The sequence below is a fragment of the Bicyclus anynana genome, chromosome 24, assembly GCF_947172395.1.
Source record: "Bicyclus anynana chromosome 24, ilBicAnyn1.1, whole genome shotgun sequence".
In the NCBI taxonomy this organism is placed as follows: Eukaryota; Metazoa; Arthropoda; class Insecta; order Lepidoptera; family Nymphalidae; genus Bicyclus; species Bicyclus anynana.
In genome coordinates this window covers 2,385,113-2,410,082 of record NC_069106.1, presented here as the reverse complement: position 1 = coordinate 2,410,082, position 24,970 = coordinate 2,385,113, and the positions used below count along the sequence as shown (strand labels likewise).

At 37.5% G+C, this 24,970-nt stretch overlaps 2 protein-coding genes across 2 annotated transcripts; both read left to right on the top strand.

Annotated features, from left to right (window-relative positions):
• The first annotated feature begins 1,996 nt into the window (after window positions 1–1,996).
• Window positions 1,997–8,584, top strand: LOC112043982 (myrosinase 1-like). The gene is made up of 5 exons (XM_024079682.2): window positions 1,997–2,114; window positions 5,349–6,019; window positions 6,561–6,866; window positions 7,520–7,764; window positions 8,268–8,584. Exons 2-5 carry the CDS (start codon window positions 5,375–5,377, stop codon window positions 8,425–8,427), a joined length of 1,356 nt encoding a protein of 451 aa, XP_023935450.2. The 5' UTR covers window positions 1,997–2,114; window positions 5,349–5,374; the 3' UTR covers window positions 8,428–8,584.
• A 3,911-nt stretch (window positions 8,585–12,495) lies between these two features.
• Window positions 12,496–21,211, top strand: LOC112044008 (myrosinase 1). The gene is made up of 6 exons (XM_024079722.2): window positions 12,496–12,546; window positions 17,012–17,127; window positions 17,342–18,012; window positions 18,300–18,605; window positions 19,314–19,558; window positions 20,735–21,211. Exons 1-6 carry the CDS (start codon window positions 12,524–12,526, stop codon window positions 20,892–20,894), a joined length of 1,521 nt encoding a protein of 506 aa, XP_023935490.2. The 5' UTR covers window positions 12,496–12,523; the 3' UTR covers window positions 20,895–21,211.
• The last annotated feature ends 3,759 nt before the right edge of the window (window positions 21,212–24,970 follow it).

Here is a 24,970-nt window from a genome sequence, read left to right as displayed (position 1 = left end):
AGCAAAGTCGAGAAAAACTCAACAGTCGCTCATTTAAAAAAATCATACAGTACAGTAAAAGCTCATTATTCGCGGGGTATACGTTCTCTAACTGTGTCGCGAATACAGAAAACGTGAATATGGAATGGTATTTTATATGAGATTATAGGGGACACGTACTTGGGTGACAAAATAAATGACAAATATATAAAGAAAAAACAATTAATTGAAGTTATTGATTAACTATTATCTTTAGTGTTAGACAATGGTTTGAAGGATTTTGAATTTTTTTCTTGCTTGTCATTTTTTACAAGCTTCTATTCAGAGTGATTTTAAGAAGTGGCATTCTTAAACCATCCATCGGCAATAGGTATTTGCAAGTTAAAGTTTATTTGACGTCAGTTTCGTCAGTCAGGAATTGGGACGCAATTTTTTAATCCGTGAATAGTGAAAACGTAAATAAAGGAAGCATGAATAAAGAGCTTTTACTGTATTATAATTTACAATTGATAACATTATTATAATTTATTATAATTCTGCTTCCTGTATGAAGGTGGATGCTGATCAAATGGCCTCTAAGCACCTTTATCTTTCAAAACTCATACTCAATATTTTTCTTTCAAAATAGCTTTCTACTTTTGATGCATCAATTTATTGTTGACGTTTGATACCGTTTTAAATGGCCTTTAAACTTGCGTGTGGATCAGCTTAAGATAAGATATTAAGTCATCATTATCAGCCATCAAGATGTTACATCAGTTTCCCAAGACCTATTGCAAATTTCAACTTAGTACATCAAGTAGTTTTCCAGTTATCGTGATTGACAATTTCTTTCACTTCTTCTTTTTTCTTTTAAAGATTAAAGGTTGTATTTTTTTTTATATTTACATAAAATAAGACAATAATATTTATTAATTAAATTAACTACTAAACCTAGAGCCGTGATAGCCTAGTGGATATGACCTCTGCCTCCGATTCCGGAGGGTGTGGGTTCGAATCCGGTCTGGGGCATGCACCTCCAACTTTTCAGTTGTGTGCATTTTAAGAAATTAAATATCACGTGTCTCAAACGGTGAAGGAAAACATCGTGAGGAAACCTGCACACCAGAAAATTTCTTAATTCTCTGCGTGTGTGAAGTCTGCCAATCCGCATTGGGCCAGCGTGGTGGACTATTGGCCTAAACCCTCTCATTCTGAGAGGAGACTCGAGCTCAGCAGTGAGCCGTATATGGGTTGATAACGACGAACGACGACGACTAAACCTATATAAAGATAAAATAAAAGGAAATTTAAAATTATATCAACAGACTCAGGCGTCGTAGAATTCATCCGAATCGATGTTCATTGGTAAAGTGCCCAGAAGGCTGGCAGTATTGCCACGTTGTATGGAAATACTAAATCTCTGATCTAAATATATATACTTCACTTCTTGTGTGAACCTTGTGTGATCTAACGGCTTTTAAGCTTATTAATTGATTATGAAACACGACTAAAACTCACGTGATATTAGGTCGGAGTTCAGTTTGGATCGTGCCGCGATGCAAGAACCAGCCCATGACTAAGGGCCCCGTATGGGTTCGAAACTAGTCGGGCATACTCCGACGTAATATCACGTGAGTTTTAGTCGTGTTTCATAATCAATTAATATGAATAACACTCACGATAGTTTAAATTCTAAAATGGCTTTTTCTTTGTTATCAAGGAATTCTTTCTGTATACGCACTGCAAAGATGTGGAATGCTCTCCTAGCTTCAGTTTTCCCCACCACCTACAATATGGGTATTTTCAAGGCAAGTGTGAATAGGCATCTTCTAGGCAAGCGCGTTCCACCATAGGCTGCATCATCGCTTACCATCAGACATTATTGCAGCTAAGCGCTTGCTTTATCACAATAAAAATAAATAAAAAAAGGAATTAATTTAACGTTGTACGGGTCGAGACACGCGGCTGCGTGTCAAACCGAATACAAGCAAAGCATACGCAATAAGATGAATGTTTTATTAGCTAAAATGTTTTCAACAGTTTGCTCGCAGTCGTCTGTGATGCTGCTTTGCGACATGACCGATTCCCGGATGACTTCCTGTTCGGCACTGCCACCGCTTCTTACCAAATAGAAGGAGGATGGAATGCTGATGGTAAGTAATTTATCATATTATTTCTGGTGCTGCGATCCTTAGTCGACAACAATAGTCTGAATTACGAAGTTAAGTCCATTTAAAAACAAATATGCAGAGCTTAGTTCATTTAACTGCGCCGGTCAACCAGAGGTAAGTCAAGCAGAAACAAAAAGCCTTTTTCACATGTTCTCTGAGTTTCTTGATATGCCTGTGATTTTGCCGGCAACCATATTTTATTGAACATACGGTTAGAATAACAAATCTCTTTTGTTGGAGTTTAATTTTGCACATTACTATTTATTTATTCAAAATATTCTTCAACTCACAATACCACAGAATATAGTAATAGTACAAACACAGGTAGACAGGTAGACAGTGAGGGTAAACAAAACTTAATAACATATTGAGCTAGCTGCAACTCGGGCGCTTGGCACAACTAATTTCTCCTCTTGCTTACATGCCTGTGTCTGAAAGGAGATCATTCATTTTGGGCCCTTTTTGAAAGTGCCGGCCAACGAAAAAAAATAGCACGAATCGTTAGAACTAGTCATTTGGAGTAATAGTTAATATGGCATGAAAGTTGTAGGAGGGCTCTGAACCAAGTTATACAGGTTCGACGATTCGTTATTTCCATACATTTTGTCAATTTTCAAAAGTGCCCGCCAAGAAAAAAAACTAGTACGTATCGTTAGAACTGTCCATTTGGAGCAATAGTTACTACGGCTCAAATGTTGTAGGACTGCACTGAACCAAGTTATACAGGTTTGATGACTCGTCACTTCTATACATTTTACTGAGTTTTGTAAGTGCCCGCAAACAAAATAAATCATACGTATCGTTATAACTAGCCATTTGCAGCAATCTTTACTATGGCATAAACATTGTAGTATAGCTTTGTGTCGAGTTATACAGTTTCGATGATTCGTCCAATCCATTTATTTTATTGATTTTTTAAAGTACCGTTTAACAAAAATATGGTACTTATGGTTAAAACTGCCCATTTGGAGTAATAGTTAGTATGGCACAAATGTTGCAAGATTGTTCTGAACCAAGTTATACAGGTTCGATGTCTCGTCACTTCAATGTATTTGATGGAGTTTTGTAAGTTACAAAGTAAATGATGTAAATGAATATTTATCGTTATAACTAGCCATTTTCAGTAATAGTTACTATGGCATAAACGTTGTAGTATAGATCCGAATCAAGTTATACTGTTTAGATGATTCGTCACATCCACATGACGGCCGCGTGGCGCAGTGGGTAGTGACCCTGCTTTCTGCATCCACGGATGTGGGTTCAATTCCCACAACTGGAAAATATTTGTGTGATGAGCATGGATGTTTTCCAGTGTCTGTGTGTATTTATACATTATATAAGTATTTATATGTAGTATATAAATGTATATGAATATTATAATATCAACTATCTTAGTACCCATAACACAAGCTACTCTGTATGCTTACTTTGGGGCTAGATAGTGATGTGTATTGTTTAAGTATATTTATTTATATATTTTACTGATTTTTTAAAGTACCGTTCACCTAAAATATGGTACCTAACGTTAAAACTAGTCATTAGGAGCAATAGCTAGTAACACGTTGCACACGCTTCAAAAAAAATTTTAGTACTGAAACAAGTTATATAACTTTCATTCATTGATTTCCAAAAAAGTTGGAAAACATAAAAGCAATGATATAAAATATAGAAATAATGATTCTAAGCATTTGCACAACTTCAACATTATGGTGCAAATGTAACTAAAAATTGTGTTATTGTACATTGAGAGAAATAAAAACGTTTTATTAAGTTCTTCAAGTAATGGTAATTTCGGTTTACAAGCTTGAATAACATAACAAATACACGCACAACGGCGAATCACATGGCCAAGTGCAGAAACGGTCCAGAAAGAAGAACATAACAAATAATGATGACACAGCTCTTACACCATGATGACATTTATTTCATATTATTAGTTAAGTTAGTTTCATCATTATTACCTATTTATTGTTCCCCATTACATTCAGATATCAACAAAAACATAAGTGACGAATCATCGAACGCAAATAACTTGGATCAGAGCAATCATACAATGTTTCTGTCATACCTACCAACTAACTGTATTGCTTAAATCGATAAAATGCATAGAAATTAAGAATCATTGAACTTGTATAACATGGCTCAGAGCAGGCCTACAACGGTTGTTGTATTATACTAACTATTACTCCCTGTTAATATTACAGCCAGTTCTAATGATACGTACCATTTTAATGGTTGGCACTTAAAAATCAAGAAAATGTATGGTTATTACAAATAGTCACACCTGTATAACTTAGATCAGAGCATTTATACAACGTGTCTGCCATAGTAACTGACAAAGTATGTCTAAATGATCAGTTAAAATGATACCTGTAAGAATTTTATTGGCAGGCAGATTTAACCAGTATAACTTGGTTTAGAGCAACCCTACAACATTCGTGTTATACTAACTATTGCCACAAATGACCAGCTAAAACGATACGTATCATTAATATTGTCGGTGGGCACTTACAAAACTCAATAAAATGCATATAAGTGACGAGATATCGAACCATTATAACTTGGTTCAGACCAAACCTACAGCATTCGTGACATACTAAATATTACTCCAAATGGGCAGTTCTAACGATAAGTGCAGTGATAAGTGCATATTTTTGTAAAACGGCACTTTGAAAACCAATAAAACATATGGATTTGACGAATCATCGAAACTGCGTAACTGGACACAGAGCTATACTAAAATGTTTATGCCATAATAACTATTGCTGCAAATGCTAGTTACAATAATACGTATCATTTATATTGTGGGTGGTCACTTACAAAACTCAAAAAAGATGTATAGAAGTGACGAGTCATTGAACCTATATAACTTGATTCAGAACAATCTTACAACATTTGTGCCATACTAACTATTGTTCCAAATAGGCAGTTCTAACGATACGTATCAGTTTTTTTTCTTAGCGGGCACTTTTGAAAATTGACAAAATGTATGGAAATAACGAATCGTCGAACCTGTATAACTTGGTTCAGGGCCACCTGACAACTTTTATGCCATATTAACTATTGCTCCAAATAGCTAATTCTAACGAGTCGTGCCATTTTTTTTTGTTGGCCGGCACTTTCAAAAAGAGCCCAAAAATGTATGGAGCGTGAATGATCTCCTTTCTAGGTATTTTTTAATGAATAAGATAATGATTAAGAGTTCTAATGTTTCAGACAAGGCAGAGAACATTTGGGACCGCATGACGCACACTATTCCCGACGTCATCAAAGACGGAAGGAATGGAGACGACGCGGCCGACACCTACACCTACTACAAGCGCGACGTGGAGATGATGCGAGAGCTCGGCCTTGACGCGTACAGATTCTCACTCTCCTGGTCCAGGATCCTGCCCAATGGCCTTGCCAACAAAGTCAGCGACGCGGGCGTCGCTTTCTACAACAACTATATCAACGAGATGTTAAAGTACAACATTACGCCCTTAGTCACGTTGTACCATTGGGACTTGCCCCAGCAGATGCAAGATCTCGGAGGATTCCAGAATCCACTGTTCCCCAGAATGTTTGAAAACTATGCCAAGGTTGCTTTCAAACACTTCGGTGACAGAGTAAAGCACTGGATCACGTTTAACGAGCCGAGGGAAATCTGTTATGAAGGATACGGTCATGTCACCAAGGCTCCCAGGCTGAATGCTACTGGCGTGGGCACTTACTATTGCGCGAAGCATCTATTGCTGGCTCATGCAAGGGCTTATCATGCTTATAACGACCAGTTCAGGGCAACGCAGGGTGGTGTGTGCGGCATCACGATCAGTGTTAACTGGTTTAAACCTTTGACTGATTCTGAAGAAGATGCGTTAGCTGCTGAATTGAAAAGACAAGCTGAAGTAAGTTAGTTCAATTTGTTGGTTGCCAAGAAATATGATTCTCATCTAAGATCAATATAGAATTTTACATTTTCTAAATTATCTCAGAATTAGTCTATTGGTAAACTTCGGTTGTGACTTGTTACTACCGTACCTATAAGGACGTAAGCAGCACTTTATTCATCATCATCATCATTATTAGCCCATATTTGGCTCACTGCTGAGCTCGAGTCTCCTCTGAGAATGAGAGGGGATAGGCCAATAGTCCACCACGCTGGCCCAGTGCGAAATGGCAGACTTCACACACGCGGAAATTTAAATTCTCTGATATCCAGGCTATTACTATGTGTACTATAACTATTTTTTGTGCCAGTGAGACGCTTCTTCTTCCAAGTTGAATGGCTAATGTGTACAATATACACTGTAAAATATACTAAAAGCCTACTATATTTGACAATGAGCGTTAAACTTTATAACGTTTGATATCTATAAAATTTAAACGCACTCTTTCATTCACCTTAAACTTTCTGAACTTAAGCTAAAATAAAAACTGGTTTTTCAGTGGGGATTATACGCTGAACCTATCTTCTCTGAAGAAGGAGGTTTTCCCAAGGAGTTGTCTGAAATAGTCGACAGGAAGAGCGAGGAGGAGGGCTACTTCGCATCTAGATTGCCACAATTCACCGATGAAGAGAGGGAATACGTCAGAGGGTCGTCGGATTTCTTCGGAGTGAACCATTACACTGCCTATATGATTTCTGCCAATGATTATAAAGGGGACTATGTTGTACCATCATTGTACGCTGATATAGATGTTGGCACTTGGGTACCACCGACTTGGCTTCAATCAGCTTCTTCGTGGTTGAGAGTGAGTAACATATTCTTTAAATTGGTCTATTGGCCGATCGATCAAAATCAACATAATGGTAAGAAAAGGTAGACCATAGTCAACCACAATAACCTAGATTAGATTTGAGGATTTCACACCTCTTGGGAAAGCTACGAATACTTAAATATCAGTTATTCAGGTTTTCTAACAACGGCGTAAAACAAAATATATTTATTTTCTTGAACTCACATAACTCCAGATCTAGGATCCAGTCCCTCCAATACATAGGAACCACATAACGTTAAGCATGTGTACTATAACTATACATGTACATGAATGACTTTCTGGTAAATGACGGAAGACCAGCGCTGCGCTGGTGCATCCATCACTAGCGTAGCACATGCTGAGTGGTGACCATTTTGGTACCACACACATCATTTTTTTTTTTGGATTTAATTTAATTTTATTAGTTTAATATATTTCTTTAAAGTATTAGTTCACTATATTTTTAAAGTTACTCTCTTTTGTTTTAAGTATTTTTTGTCTTTTGTGTATTATGTGTGTGTGTCCAAATAAAATAATTTTCTTTCTTTCTTTCTTAAATCCAAGTCAGTAGCAGGAATTATGAGGACGGTGGCCTGCTAGCATTCAACATATTATGTTGTTGATGATAATAAACCCTTATTTTCCAGCTCGCACCGAACAGCATTCACGACGCGCTTTCACACTTGAACAAGAAGTACAACGGGCCCATATTCTATATTACGGAGAACGGCTGGTCGCAGCACCCAGATGACGGCTTCGACGACGACTCCCGCATCACCTACTACCGTGCAGCTCTCGACAGCGTGTTGAACTGCTTGCACGATGGTATCGACCTGAGGGGGTACATGGCGTGGAGCCTCATGGATAACTTCGAATGGATGGAGGGATATACGTAAGATTATCATCAGCAGATTTTTGCAAAACTTTCTTATGTGAGGTTTTCAATAAAAGAGGTCACTTCTTTGAAACCAGTGAAGCTTTTGATGAAGATATTCATAAAATATGATTGACAAATTAGATAATTCCTAATAAACTTAGATAATCAATTAGCATAGAAAAATAATTATCAACATAATATGATACAATACCTTACCAAGAGCATGGTTCAAAGGCACAGAATCTTCACTAAGCACTATAGAATCTAGTGTAACCCAAGGCTCACATCTGGGACCTTTCTTCTTTTTAATTGTTACTCATCATGTCACAAAATTATCCTGTTTATTTTTTTTTATGTAGATTAGCAAAAAGAATTACATATAATTTTAGATTAGTGCGAACAAAAATCACATGCATCTAAAAATATTAATATATTTTTAGATGCATGTGATTTTTGTTCGCACTAATCTAACGAAATGTTTGAAAAATAAAATTAAAGTGATTATAATTAATCTACAGTGAACGGTTCGGTCTGTACGAAGTGGACTTCGCTAGTCCTGAGAAGACGCGCACGCCGAGGAAGTCCGCCTTCGTGTACAAGCACATCATCAGCACGCGCACCATCGACCCGGACTACGAGCCGGACACAAAGACCATGTGGATTGACGAGGGAAAATAAACGAGGGACTGACAATTAATTGTGATGTAAAATCATTGAGTAATTGTGTACTAGAGAAGACATCGCTCATCACTTATTTGCTACATGATTTTAGGAACTCTAGTACGTAGCACATTTCACTCAATGTGTAAAATGTAACTTAAATAAATAAATTCGATGTAGCTGCCATTATTTTTCTTTTATTTAATGATAAGTTAGCCCTCATTCGCTCGAGAGTTTTTTTAACGGACGTTAAAAAAGCGTTATTAATACAAAGTAAAATCTATTTCCATTCCAAATTTCAGCTAAATCAGTTCAGTGGTTGCGACGATAAAGAGTAACAAACATCCAAACATTGACGGCCTCCGTGGCGCAGTGGTATGCGCGTTGGATTTACAAGACGGAGGTCCTGGGTTCGATTCCCGGCTGGGCAGATTAAGATTTTCTTAATTAGTCTAGGTCTGACTGTTGGGAGGCTTCGGCCGTGGCTAGTTACCACCCTACCGGCAAAGACGTACCGCCAAGCGATTTAGCGTTCCGGTACGATGCCGTGTAGAAACCGAAAGGGGTGTGGATTTTCATCCTCCTCCTAACAACTTAGACCCACTTCCATCTTAGACTGCATCATTACTTACCATCAGGTGAGATTGTAGTCAAGGGCTAACTTGTAAAGAATAAAAAAAAAAACATCCAAACAAACATCCTTACAAAATTTAGCGTTTATAATATTAGCAGGATTAGTAGGATAGTTTTACCATCTATAGTCTATGTTTCAATAGGCAAAATAAGAACTATTTTGGTTAAATATAGATCCCGCTTGGCATGTTTAGAACGCATCCCGTCTACGGTATGTGTTACGTGCAAAATAAAGCAAACGTAGATAATAACCAAAGATTTTATACTATTAGATATGTCGCTAAGGCGTCGAAACTAAGGCGACTAATTTAAACCATAGATCACACACCACAGAGCTATATTTTGTTTTATTTCACATTTTTCCGACCGTCACTCCTTGTGCAACTTTTTGTGGAAGAATTATCCTGAGGCGATCCTTGTCTCTGACTAATTTAAACCATAGATTAAACACAATCATAGATTAAGTTGCAACTTTGCTTGCAACTTTTTGTGGAAGAATTATTTTTGACAGCCTCCGTGGCGCAGTGGTATGCGCAGTGGACTTACAAGACGGAGGTCCTGGGTTCGATTCCCGGCTGGGCCAATTAAGGTTTTCTTAGGGTTCATTTACACGTGCGGCAACTCTAACGACGACCGCAATCGACTGCAGTCAGAGACGTCTCGGCGGCAGGCGACGGCGTCGCCGACTGCAGTCAGTTTTTTTTTTTTATTTATTTATTATTCTACAAAAAAAAAGCCTAACCATAGTGCAACACAAACCACAGTTGGTTTTACTGTGCACTGGTTATTATTACTTGGCTATGGTATGGAAAACCGCAGTCTGGGGAAGTATACATCAATATGACAGAGAGTCGCAAAATTTTCAAGTCTAAATTAAAATGGTGTCAGAATAATGAAGAACAAATTTTGATGGACATTTTGGCATCTCATCAAGCAGACAAAAACTTTGCAAATTTTTGGAAAAATACTAAACGTCTTGACTACAAAACTAAATTACCCGTGAGTGTGGAGAACGTACACGATTCTCAGTCGATTGCTGAGTTATTTTCAAATCATTTTAAAATAAACCCGTTACCTGTCCGGGCAGAATGTGTTAAAGGCTGCAGTAATGTTAATAAGAATGAAACTATCGATGGAAAATTCTATCGATATACACGTAATGACGTAGCCAAAGTGGTTGTAAAAATGACAAGGGGGAAGTCCCCGGGTTTTGACGGTCTCAGCCTGGAACACATCTTGTACGCGGGTGACCAAGGTTTTAATGTCCTGGCGGAATTCTTTTCTTTTTGGGTAAACTCAGGGTATTTACCAAAAAACCTCATGAAAACCGTGGTGGTTCCTGTCCCTAAAAACAAAACCGGCGATCTCTCTAGCCTCAAAAACTACAGACCAATTTCATTAGGAACTATTGTTGGAAAAATACTAGAGAGATTGATATATTCTGATGTTAATCAGAATATAAAGATTGATGATGCACAGTTTGGTTTTCGTCCCGGTCTCTCGACAGATTCTGCGATTTTTAGTCTCAAGTCAATGGTCAGCTACTACACAAATAGGAATACATCAATCTATGCATATTTTTTAGATCTTAGCCGAGCTTTTGACCTGGTCAACTATCAGTTACTGTGGCAAAAACTTATTAGGTCCAATGTACCGAATAAAACCGTTGATCTGTTGAGATATTGGTACGAGAACCAAACAAACGTTGTGAAATGGGGCGACGCTATCTCTAATGATTTTAGATTAGAGTGTGGCGTGCGTCAAGGTGGGCTGACTTCTCCGGACCTTTTTAGTCTATATGTCAATGACTTGATTGAAGAACTCAGAAGTGCCAAAGTAGGCTGTCATATAGGTACAACATGTGTAAATAACTTAAGTTATGCGGACGATATGGTACTTCTGAGTCCCTCAATCAGAGGACTTAGACACTTGCTGAACATCTGTGAACAGTATGCGAGGGATCACGGTCTAAAGTATAATGTCAAGAAAACACAGATGATGGTATTTCGGGCAGGTAAAGGTCCGGAAAATGTGCCTTTAGTGTTCTTAGATGGATCTCCTATAGAAAGGGTGAACAAATTCAGATACTTGGGGCATATTTTAACTGAGGATTTGCGCGATAATGACGACATCGAGCGCGAACGGAGGGCCTTGGCTGTTCGGTGTAACATGCTCGCTCGCCGGTTTGCGAGGTGCAGTCCCGAAGCGAAGCTGACACTGTTTAGAGCATACTGTCAATGCTTCTACACCAGTCAGCTTTGGGTCAACTGCACCTCAAAGGCACGTAGCAGCATCAGAGTGCAGTATAATAACGCATACCGCATTCTGATGAAACTGCCTAAATATTGTAGCGCATCGGGCATGTTTGCCGACGCCAGAATACCAGATTATTTCGCTATCGTGAGATCGCGAATTGCGTCTTTTTGGTCCCGTATCCGGAATTGTCGTAATGAAATCCTCAGTGTATGCTCCGAGTATCCTGAAAACCCTATTCTAAAATATTGGCTTGCCGTGCATCGCGACAGGAACAAGAAATAAAAAAAAAAGAAATATGTTTGCTCTCAGAAATCTCTATAGATTTATTATTTAATTGTTATATTTAATTATTATCTGTACTTATTTATGTATATTTTAAATGGGTGTATAACCTGAAGTAAATAAATTATTATTATTATTATTATTATTATTATTATTATTATTACATAATACATACATATTTAAGAACAAAAATAATTAACAAACAAATAATACCGAAATCTTGTTTACAATGTCCAGTTGTGTGGTCAGGAAATGTAAAAAAAATATATACTTTATTATATCATCATTATCAACCCATATTCGGTTCACTGCTGAGCTCGAGTCTCCTCTCAGAATGAGAGGGGTTAGGCCAATAGTCCACCACGCTGACCTAATGCGGATTGGCAGACTTCACACACGTAGAGAATTAAGAAAACACAATGTTTTTCCTTCACCGTTTGAAACACGTGATATTTAATTTCTTAACACAATGCACACAACTGAAAAGTTGGAGGTGCATGCCCCGAACCGAATTCGAACCCACACCCTCTGGAATTGGAGGCGGAGGTCATAACTGGATTATCACAGCTCACTTAAATATATAATGTGAGTAAACACAAAAATGTGAATGTCTGCGCTTAGTGGAGTATAAATTCGGACCACTTTTTAGGTGATTTCGTAGGGATGTAACATATCTATATTATAAAATATCATAGGCAAAAATCAGGATTAAACATTTGTTTTTATTTAATGGATTTTAATGATTTTTTGTATTTAAATTCTAATACTTTATTTTTCGTAGGTTAATTATATTATAATTATGATTATATACAGTGTTATTTTAAAAATAATATAATCTCTCATAATAAGATTAAATATCCTAGCCTTTACTCGAAGGTATAAATAAATGTCATCAGTGATCAGTGTCTGACCAACTGTGACTAGCAGAACACGTCTACGCACTATGAAAACAACAATACTTTTAAGGTAAGTGTTTTATTTAGATTTATACAGTTTTTAGGGTTCCGTAGTCCACAAGGAACCCTTATAGTAGCCATGTTTTTTTTTTATTTACAAGTTAGCACTTGACTACAATCTCACCTGATGGTAAGTGATGATGCAGTCTAAGATGGAAGCGGACTAACTTATTAGGATGAGGATGAAAATCCGCACTCCTTTCAGTTTCTACACGACATCGTATCGGAACGCTAAATTGCTTGGCGGTACGTCTTGTCGGTAGGGTGGTAACTAGCCACGGCCGAAGCCTCCAACCAGGCAAAAATGTCCGTCTGTTTTCAATTTAAAATGATTGGAAAGGTGTTAAAATGTATATTCTTTAATTCAACCGACTTTGCCTAAACTTCTAAATTAATATATAAAGACGTAAGATTTGGTTATTCTTTCTTTATTTGTTTGTTTAGTAGAAACTTTTCATCCCGAAAAAATCTATGGTTCCCGCGGGATTAGTGAAAAACTGAATTCCAGGCGGATGAAGTCGCGGGCTTCCGCTAGTTTTATAATATATCCTACTTCTGTAATTTTTTTCACGTATCCCTAAACTACTTAGCTGGTGGTGTAAAGTGTCCCCCACATGACTCTAACAAAAATTAGCACTTAAAAACTTAATCTATACTAATATTATAAAGAGGTAAAGTTTGTAAGTTTGTAAGTTTGTCACATTTTTTAAATGGGGTAATCTTCGAAACTACTGGTCCGATTTTAAAAATTCTTTCACCAGTAGAATGCTACATTATCGGGGAGTGCTATAGGCTATTTATATTGGTATCATATATATTAGCCGAGTTATCACAGATTTTGTCATACAGGTCGGACTGAAAATCCACTTAAACAGACTTATTCAAATGCACTGCCTTAACTATTGTGTAAAATTGAAATTAATGTATGGAGACTTTATGTATCTTTAAAAGTTCTACAAAAAAGTCCGCGACACTATATATCTATCTTCTATATATAAGCAGATATAGTACCTTTTGTGTTTTAAAAATTATTAATTTTATATACTTAGGTTTACGTCATTATTTATACAACTAAACTTTAATCCTTATTAAAATAAATTATTTAATAATCACAAGGATATTATGGAGATAAGATTTGCCCTTTACAGTATGTTAATTACTTAAATAGTTTCGGAGATAATACAAAATTTCTAAAAGACGCAGAAATTCCGCTGTATGACGCCCCGCGCTTTCATTTACGTAGTTCCCGTTCCCGTGTGAATATGGGGATCAAACATAGCCTATGACACTCGCAAATAACGTAGCTTTCTATTGGTAAAACAATTTTCCAAATCAGTCCAGTAGATCCAGAGATTACCTCCTACAACCACACGAACTTAACCTCTTTATATTATTAGCATAGAAGTCTCTATTTCTCTTGGTCATACCACCACTCTCGAAGGACTGGAACGATTTTGCTAAGGGTAGGAGTAAGATAGAGAAGTTACAGGGTAGGGTAGGGTACGGGTAGGGAAGCGTAGGGGTAGTGTAAGGGTAGGGTAGGTTTAGGGCCAAGTTTAGGGTAGCGGTAGGGTAGGGGTAGTGGTAGGGTAGAGGTACGGGTAGGATAGGGAAGTGGTCGGGTAGGGGTAGGATAGGCGTGAGATAGGGGTACCGGTGGGATAGGGGTAGGAAAGGGATAGGGTACGGGGAGGGTAGGGGTAGGATGGGGGTAGGGTGTAGGTAAGGTAGGGGTAGGGTAGGAGTAGGTTTGGGGTAGGGTAGGGGTAGGGTGGGAGTAGGGGTAGGGGTAGGGTAGATGTAGGGGTTGGGTAGGGTTGGGGTAGTGGTAGGGTAGGGGTAGGGTAGGGTAGGGGTAGGGTAGGGTAGGGGTAGTAGTAGTAAATTTGACATCGAAATTTACGCGGACGAAGTCGCGGGCGTCCGCTAGTATTTTACAAACGGATCCCTGAATCCAAAAATAGTGTTTCCAGACCTAAGTACAATATTTTTAAAGACCTATCCAACGATACCGAAAATATCAATACTTTACACGAAAGGAAGGTAGACACTCTAAAAATAGTTTTCAAAATATTATTTTTAATTCGACTTTGTCGACGTTAATGTAAACTCATGATAAATTACAGATTTGTAGTAGGTAGACACTTTGGACTAAACTTCGGACAGACAGACGGAGATGGTGAAACTATGAGGGTTCCTGGTGACCTACGGAACACTAAAAAAACTGGACAAGTGCGAGTTAAACACGCGTAACGAGGGTTCTGAAAGTTGTTAATCTATCATGCTTTTGAAAACTGACCTGTGGATTTCCTATTTTAGTATTTATTATCAACCCGTCAAAATAAAAAACAAATCAATTGACAAAATTTCATCCACTTAATATACTACAAATTACAAATGTCATCCGATGCTTACGGTGGATATCATATAGTATGTGCACTTTGTTGTCCACTTCAATAGGTTGATAATGATAATAAATACCAAAATAGGCAAGCTGAAATTGTACCTAATTATATACTGTAGCAATTATATTAAATACTGTTACATGTACTAGGTTATAAAAAAAGGCACTCAAAAGAATATAGGTATTTCTCTATTATAACGTCTAGTATCTATATTATAACGATGTGAAATATGTGAGAAACAAAAGACGTTTTATACGAGTATCTTATGGTTTTTTACTCGTTATTTATGGGCAATTATTTACTCGTATTGTCACAAAGAAAATATTACATACTCTCACAGTTAATATCTCTAACAGTTTTCATACAGAACAATTGCATTTTATACCTACCTGTTGTCTCTATTTCACTGCTTTCTTTGCTATTAATTCTCGGTAGTTACAATAATTAGAGTCCGTCCGAAACTGGTTCTTAAACATTTTATTGAATTGAAAACGTGAATGATTTATATTAAAAAAACATTCACCTCTTTTTACCCGACTGAAAGAAGGGTTACGTTTTTATCGCGCGTATCTTGTATGTATGTATGTAATATTCTTTATTACCTCATATCTTGCAAACCACTGAACGGATTTACGTAACTAGGATATCGTTAGATTTATCTCAATAACCCAAGTGTTCTTAGATAGGTGAAACTAAAAAAAAATAACAAGACAACTGTGGGACGCTATAGACTCGAGGTGAAAAAGTTTTTTTTTTCTAATATTGCAATATGGGTAATGGGTATCAAATTCAAGAACTTTTTGTGAGGATTCTAAAATGGTATATCATGGCCATGTTTAAAAAAAACTACAATTAGAAAAAAGTTATTTATTAGTTGTCTATACAAAATACGCGAGTCGGATGACTATAGGTGCGACCAGGTTTGTGAAGTGAAGTTATAAAATAGAATAAATTAAATATATTGAAATATTTTATTATTATTATTATTTATCGCACTTAGCCGATTATAAAAATCGGCTAAGTGCGAGTCGGATTCGCCCACCGAGCCTTCCTTAGAATTTTTTGAATATTTGCTTAACCTCGGTTGGACGCATAAATTATCGTACTTTGTAATAAACGTAAAAATAAATCCGAAATTAACAATCTATCGTAACTAAAAAGTGTGAAATAAATAAATTTATTTATCAAATAAAAAAACCCGACTGCATAAAGTATAAAAAATATAGATATTGGATAGAATGATTTTTTTCTACAGTATTTTTTTTATAAACAAATAAATCACAGACAAAGACTCATTTTTATTTATATTATTATGTATTGATGATGTATTAATAAAGCCGATTATACTTTTTGATTATGACGTAGATATTAATTTACGAGGTGAAGTGTTTATTAAACTTCCTACTAGTATTTTCGCATCTTATTTGAAGGCTATTTATGTTAGTACTTCGTTGGTTTGTTGACTTTACAGTTGAGAATCAGGTCCTGGATTCGAGTCACAGGTCACTCATTGGTCCTTCTTTTACGGACTATTACAACAGCTATTACAATAAAGGATATGTGTATAAAAGTAGTAGATGATGAGTAGGTATTATAGGAGAGAGTGGAAGAGGAAGATATAACAGAATGATACACCAGATAGAACATACAATTCAATAGACACAAAAAAAAATACAAAATGCACAATAGGGGAAGGAATTGTGAACTTATCTTTTGGAAACCACAGACAAACTCTTTGGAAATGAAGAATGTGACCATGAGGAAGAAAGAATATGAGTTATATTCTTTCTTTTTAGCAGACTGCGACTTCTTCCGCGGGGAATTCAGTTTTTCACAAATCCCGTAGGAACCATGTATTTTCCAGGATGAAAAGTAATAATTACTAAAATACTAACTAGTAAATACGTGTTAATCCAGAGTAAAATCTATTTCCATTTTAAATTTCAGCTAAATCGGTTTAATAGTTGCGGCGTTAGAGAGTTAAAAATATTCCAAGCAAACATTCATGCAAACTTTTGCGTTTATAATGTTAGTAGGATTAATTTATTTATAATTTTTGTTGATTTGCAGTTTATTTGCAACATTCTGCAGCGCTTTAGTGCAGCGTGACAGACGCTTCCCTGATGATTTCCTGTTTGGAACTGCGACTTCTGCATACCAAATAGAAGGAGGATGGAATGTTGACGGTACGTAAGCACATTACCAAATTAATGATCATTTTTGTTTCTCGATAAATTATTTATAATTCATGCAACATTTGCCACATAAACACGATATTCTTTGGAAATCATCTACACATGATTCCGAACAGGATGACTATGACTGCTGAATAAAATTGTAAAGCAAAGCACGCATTGGTTGGCTGCGCTTTTAAATAAGTGATGTTGTGAAATGTTGCAGATAAAGGAGAAAATATTTGGGACCGCATGATGCATACAAACCCCGACGCCATAACAGATAGAAGCAACGGAGATGTCGCGGCCGACACCTATAACAACTACAAGCGCGACGTGGAGATGATGCGAGAGCTCGGCCTTGACGCGTACAGATTCTCACTCTCTTGGTCCAGGATCCTGCCCAATGGCCTTGCCAACAAAGTCAGCGACGCGGGCGTCGCTTTCTACAACAATTATATCAACGAGATGGTGAAATACAACATCACGCCGATGGCCACGTTGTACCATTGGGACTTGCCCCAGAAACTGCAAGACCTCGGAGGATTTGCAAGTCCACTTTTCCCTGAATGGTTCGAGAACTACGCAAAGGTTGCTTTCGCACAATTCGGTGACAGAGTCAAGCACTGGATCACATTCAATGAGCCGAGGGAAATTTGCTACGAAGGTTATGGGCATTTTACCAAAGCACCCATACTAAATGTCACAGATGTGGGAACTTATTACTGTGCGAAGCATCTAGTAATGGCCCATGCGAAGGCCTATCACGCATATAACGATATTTTCAAGCCTACACAGGGCGGCGTGTGCGGCATCACGATCAGTGTCAACTGGTTGGGGCCTTTGACTGATTCGGAAGAAGATTTTTTCGCAGCAGAAATTAGAAGGCAAGCGGAAGTAAGTAGTTTATATAGAACTTTCTGATTGACTTGTATTTTTCATCCATGAGAATTTATTTAAGATCTCGTACGCGGAGGGTAAATTCTCATGTTTCTTGCACAGGAACCATTGTATTTAATTTCTAAAATGTTTGTTTACCAGGGAAATGCCAGGGCGCAGAATGCGTAGAAGAGATGATTTTGTTCTTCTGATAAGAGTTCACTTTGAGTGAGCTTTTATTTGTTCTGTCTATTAAATTAAAACATGTAACCATTACAGTAATTCTTTACAACTGGTTTTTTCAGTGGGGATTATATGCCGAACCAATCTTCTCTGAAAAAGGAGGCTTTCCTCAAGAACTATCTAAAATAGTTGCAAGAAAGAGCGCAGAACAGGGTTACCCCACATCCAGAATGCCCGCATTCACTGAAGAAGAGAGAAAATACGTAAGAGGAGCGTCAGATTTCTTCGGAGTCAACCATTACACTGCCTTCCTTATTTCTGCCAATGAATATAAAGTAAACTGGCCGGTACCTTCAGTATTTGCTGATGTCGACGCTGGTCTTACTATGTTACCAGAGTGGGAAAAGGCAGTTTCTGTTTGGTTAAGAGTGAGTATCAAGGTTGTTGGATTCCCTTTGTAATATTGGAGTGATTGTTTTAAAAAAATATTCGTCGTCATATTTATCTCATTCAATGTTAGATTGCTCTAATTATTGTTAAATGATGATAATGACTTTAACCGACCGTCAGTTTCAGTCATAACCATCATTTAACAATGTGTTTTTGAAAGAAAGAAATGTATTAGACACACACACAATGTAAGAGACACACACCAAAAAACAATAATTAAAATTAAATTATTAAAACATACATACAGCCGAATGTAGAACCTCCTCCTTTTTGGAAGTTTAGTAATGAAAAGATAGAAAAGAAAAAGAAGATGATGTGTGTGGTACCAAACATTTCCATTCATTATTTGGTGGATCTACTACATTAACCTTTGGTTGGTCTACTACATTAACCTTTGGTGGATCTACTACATTAACCTTTGGTGGATCTAACAGTTTAACGCTAGTCTTCTGTGGATCCTTATAGTAACATAACTAAATCATTTTACTGTGTTCCTAAAAATAATAGTTGGTTTAATCCGAAATATATTAAATGAAATACATTTTTCAAGGCATCTCCCACAATGTAACGGACTAAAGCTTCAAGTCCCCGGTACCTATAGGATAAAGGAGCCCTGTGCCTTTCTTGAACCATCAACTATAGCTTAAGCTTTTATGATGATATTGAAGTAATAATCAATTTTCCAGCGCGCGCCGCACAGCATCTACAAAGCGCTGATGCACCTGCACAAAAAGTACAACGGGCCCATATTCTACATAACTGAGAACGGCTGGTCGCAGATCCCAGAGGATGGTTGTGAAGACGATGCCCGAATCAGATATTACCGTGCGGCCCTCAACAGCGTGCTGGATTGCCTGGACGCCGGCGTTGATTTGAGGGGATACATGGCGTGGAGTCTCATGGACAACTTGGAATGGATGGAAGGATACACGTAAGCAAGCACAATCCGGGGAATTACTATAACTCTCCGAAGTCCTTAAAAGGGAATCCGAAGGGACACGAGATCGCTGTCTTCAGATCCACAGGGATCTGCTTGTAGGCCTTGACTAAATCCACAACAGAGAGTTCTTACTGCCAGACATGCTATGTTCGAAATCATTTATATTTATACTATTATTATAAAGAGGTAAAGTTTGTGGTGTTGTAGTGAGTAATCTCTGGATCTACAGAACCGATTTTAAAAATTCTTTCACCACTAGAACTAGACACGTTATTTGTGAGTGCATTTTGATCCCCGTATACTCAAATTAACGGGAACTACGCGGGTGAAACTGCATCGTCGTCGTCGTCGACATCGGCTAGTGTAAAATATGTCGTATGGGATCTTTCTCTCTCTCTCCAGTCGGTCCCTCATGACTGAGGATCGTGACTACCATGGCGAGTCATCTTTTGGTATACAATGCTCCTCCATCGAGTACGGTCGCTGGCCATTTGGACGGCACTGTAAAAGGTGCGGGCTCCTGTTTCCTTGAGAAGTTCCGACCATAGGGTTGGAGATCTACCTCGTGGCCGTTTGCCTTCCACATTTCCCACCACAATAATTTTCTCCAAGTTGTCGTTACCACGGCGTGTGATATGCCCAAAATAACTGAGGATGCGCTGTAGAGTGATGGTCGAGATGGGATATTAATCGGAATTGTTCAATCATCGCAAGGATTCCAGCTAACATCTTTTAGACAGAAATAAACATGGTACCTTGCTTATTTCTGATGCCAAAGGTCGATTAGTGTAACCTACTGAACTACGAGTGTAAAAGGAAGCATAGCTATAAGCAGTCAGAGGCTTCTTTCAATACATCGGATAAGAATGTAGTGACGCTCTGGTTCTCAAACCCGAATAAGATCCTGCTTTTTCCAAGAAGCACTGCTGCCAAGCGGGAGTTTTGCTTTGGTTTTGATCCTTCTGTGTTAAGTAGGCCTAAATGCGTATCTTGTGAAGGTAATACGACATATTGTCGACCAATAACGCCGAACAGGAAAGATCGCTGTCTCTTTTGTTGCGATCGGACGAAAGATTGGCCGACTTTGACTTTTTTTCATCACGAGACTTGCCGTGAGCCCACCCGGACATTCCTTATTGTAATTCTTATTTTTTCATCGCTTTGCAGTGAACGGTTCGGTCTGTACGAAGTGGACTTCGCTAGTCCTAAAAAGACGCGCACGCCGAGGAAGTCCGCCTTCGTGTACAAGCACATCATCAGCACGCGCACCATTGACCCGGACTACGAGCCCCACACACGGACCATGTGGATCGACGAGGGACACTGAGCAGATATTTTGTCTGTCTGTCTGTCTGTCCGTGTTTTTTTGTTATTCGGTTATAATGTACAGAATGCACAAAATATACAGAATTCATATTATTAGTATAGATTCTAGATGGCGCTGTCTTCCGTTATGCCACGTTAACCTTTGTCGTTACAAATGGTATAAGTTAAATCCCAAATTGCGATTTAATGTATAGAATTCGATCAGTTTTATTATAAGTATAGATAGATATAGATATAGAGATTAATAAGTATAAGTATAGATTTAGATAATAATGTAAATCGTTTTTTGACAGAAAATATCACAATATGAAAAAAACAAATGAACAATTTCTTTTTTCTGAAAAAAATTAGCCCCAGCCTCTATTTATTTAGCATTAAGGTTGACTGCGTTATGATAATGCTATCAACTGCCTCGTTTTGGTTTGACTGTGTGACTTCACATCACGAGCTCTAAGCTTTTCCATAAAGATTTTTTGAAGAGCCGATGGAGATTGGGGTCCCAAAGTGCTAGAGTGGCGTCCTCGTACCGGAAAGCGTAGCGTATCGACCCCCCACTAGGTGGACCGAAGATATCAAGGGGGTTGCAGGGAGCCGCTGGATGCTGGCGGCTCGAGACCATAGTAAAACGGCAACATATATTGCATTATTTTAGTATGCCTTGGTGTCAACTACCACCCTGCAAAGTATGTCGTAATATTTATGAGACATGTACAATGTATATCTATGGATGTATGAGAAACGGAGTTTGTATCAAACTGTATGAATTTGTATTTAGAGTGCCGTGATAGCCCAGTGGATATGACCTTTCCCTCCGATTCCGGAGAGTTTGGCTTCGAATCCGGCCCAGGGCATGCATCTCCTACTTTTCAGTTTTGTCTTTTTAAAAAATAAATATCACGTCTTTCAAACGGCGAAGAAAAAAAATCTTGAGGAAACCTGCATACCAGAGAATTTTCTTAATTCTCTGCGTGTGTAAAGTCTGGCCAGCGTGGTGGACTATTGGCCTAACCCCTCTCATTCTGAGAGGAGACCCGAGCTCAGTAGTGAGCCGAATATGGATTGATAAAGATGATGATGATGATGATGTATGAATTTCCTTTTCTTTGGGACGGCTTGTCATCGTCAAAATTCCATCCTTCATTACTGCTACTGGGGATTTTTTTTAGTGATTCCTGATGGTCAACAATGATGCAGTCTATGGAAACACGCTAACCTAGAAGATGCCTTTTCTCTCTTGACTTGAAGATACCCTGTAGGAAAACATAAACTAAGAATTTCGTAGAACAACCAAATCCCTGATATTTCATACATTGACTCGAAACCAAGACCTCAATCCGAATGCCACATAGACTAACTACTGAACCTACGAGGCAGTTAATATATTTAATTGTTTCCGAAACTAATTTGGACCAATGTCGATGTAAATTATTAACGACCTTTTCTTACCTAATCCTTGATCTATGTGAACATTTTTGCTTGTATATTCGCGGCGATATATTAAAACATGGATTAGGTTTTAAACCTTAACTTTATTCAAAGCAAAGTGTACCTTATCACTACTAGTTAAAGTTCACTTTACTATGGACAAAATTGATGATAAATCTTCATCTATGTTTATAAATATGGTTCCGTGTCATAATTCTATAAAGTTGCGTAGCTAAAAACGAATTCTGTTATAGTGTCGCCTTATCCGTCTGTCCGTCCGCACATATAAAATAAAAAAAAACATTTGACAGAATAGGCTACTTGCCTCTTTTGTAAACAGTGTTTAAACTGAAATATGGAAGTATTATTTTTATTTTTTTTTTAGCAATTAGCAAGTGACGTTATTCATAGAGATAATAGCGTGATTGGCGTTTGCAGTGTAGTGTACGTCACCGCAAGCGCCAATCACAAACCGATGCCTTGTAGCGAATGACGTCACAGTTTATGATTGGCGTTTCCGGTGAGATGATAAAAGTACAATTTTGTTTTATAAAAATATTACAATTATGAGATTATTTTCACAAATAAAAATGTGATAAGAGTTTCTAGGCATTTAAATTGCCTATGTGCAAAAAATCTTCTTAGTTTTATACAGCAGGCGAGTAGCCTATTGCTAGCACACAATTTTGTTCAGGTACATTCTAGTTTTCCCCTCTTCTCCTTAATAAATGATGTTCTTTTTTCAAATTTAAGCAATGTGTGAAAAACATTTATTTACTAAGTCGAGATTCACTGACTGACTACACAATTTATGAATTTCTTAAAATTAAAACATATTATGAATGATAGCACTCTAGACATCTATCGAGCGTGTCCTGGTAAGTCCCTAAGGCATATCTTGCCCAAGTGGTCTCATCTTGCTACGGCGAATACTTGCATAGACATAGACATAATCAAGTAGCTAAGATAATCCACCAATAGCTTGCTTGTCAATTTAAAGATGCCTTACTATAGGTACGACCCAGCGACAGTTCTTGAAAAAATCATAAAGGAAACGCGAGAATGGGAAAGGCAACAGAGGTTATACAACACTTTCAAAAAAGGAAGCTCGTCACATAATGCGAAACTCCAAAAATGATCAGCTCCAGGTCATTATCCAGGAAAAGATGTCGAGAAAACGAAGGCCTGGTCATCTTGACTTAAGAAACTTACGCCATATGGGTACCAGATCACTGTTTCGGGCAGCAGTGAAAGTTCAAATAGCCTTAATGATTGCCAACGAGATGAGAGCCGTGATAGTCCAGTGAATAAGACCTCTGCCTCCGAATTCGGAGGTTTGAATCCGTTCCGGTGCATGCACCTCCAAATTTTCAGTTATGTGTATGTTAAGAAATTAAATATCACGTATCTCAAACGGTGAAGGAAAAACATCGTGAGGAAACCTGCATATCCGAGAATTTTTTTAATTCTCTGCGTGTTTGAAGTCTGCCAATCCGCATTGAGCCAGCGTGGTAGACTATTGGCCTGAGTCCTCTCATTCTGACAGGAGATTTGAGCTCAGTAGTGAGCCGAATATGGGTTGATAATTATAATAGGAGATGGAGGATTCAAGGAGAAGAGTATTAATTATATGTATGAACAAATTCGCGGACGTTTGTTAGTTAAAAAACGATGTCTTATCAGCGTATAATTTATAACTAATCTCTTTTATGTATCTACGACTTATCATATTAATTAGTACATAATCTACTACGTTACACGCCGGCTTGGTATACCCTTGCTAATGTTATTAGTTTATTAATATTAATTATTGTGTTAATTAAACTTCACATATATTTGTTATAATATATAATTTGTGTTACATGTTATATTAATGGTTGTGATTGTTACATTGTTAGTAATGCACGTGTATTGGGTATTAATCTGGTAAGTTATTACTATTCTATTATCTATACTAATATTATAAAGCTAAGAGTTTGTTTGTTTGTTTGAACGCGCTAATCTCAGGAACTATTGGTCCGATTTGAAAAATTCTTTCAGTGTTCGATAGCCCATTTATCGAGGAACGCTATAGCCTATATATTATCCCCGTATTTCTACAGGAACGGGAACCACGCGGGTGAAACCGCGCAGCATCAGTTAGTATCTAATATAAAAGCAATTTTCTTAATTCTCTATGTGCGTGAAGTCTGCCAATCCATTTATCAGCGTGGTGAACTAAGGCTCTCATTCTGAGAGGAGACTTGTGCTCAACAGTGAGCCGAATGTTGTTTGTTAATGATGATGATGATACTAAATCAAACGAATTTCATAAAGAGGTGACAGTTGATTTTTAAGACAGCGAATCCCTAATAGGCCTATACAGACTATAGTATTTAAGTCGAGTTTGAGCATCTTTTGAGCGGTAAATTCAAAAAAATTGTTCGTACTCGATTAAAACACTAAAGTAGTCCGAACTAGGCTTAAGACTCACTTGAATGAATGAATGAATGATGAATGAATGCTATTTTGTTCATGAAAATGTAGGTTTAACATGATGGTGCACAGTATAGAATTGAGCCTTTATACATTTAAATAGTTAAATACATTTGAACGAAAAAAAAAAAACAAAATGCCACAATTAAAAAAAAATAAATTAGAATTTCCATGTCT

Coding starts and splice junctions, on each gene's coding strand:
- LOC112043982 (XM_024079682.2), top strand. CDS start 5,375: ATGACGCACACTATTCCCGACGTCATCAAAGACGGAAGGAATGGAGAC. Junction 6,867..7,519: donor CAGCTTCTTCGTGGTTGAGA/GTGAGTAACATA, acceptor CTTATTTTCCAG/CTCGCACCGAACAGCATTCA. Junction 7,765..8,267: donor GAATGGATGGAGGGATATAC/GTAAGATTATCA, acceptor ATTAATCTACAG/TGAACGGTTCGGTCTGTACG.
- LOC112044008 (XM_024079722.2), top strand. CDS start 12,524: ATGAAAACAACAATACTTTTAAG. Junction 17,128..17,341: donor AGGAGGATGGAATGTTGACG/GTACGTAAGCAC, acceptor GAAATGTTGCAG/ATAAAGGAGAAAATATTTGG. Junction 18,013..18,299: donor AAATTAGAAGGCAAGCGGAA/GTAAGTAGTTTA, acceptor TGGTTTTTTCAG/TGGGGATTATATGCCGAACC.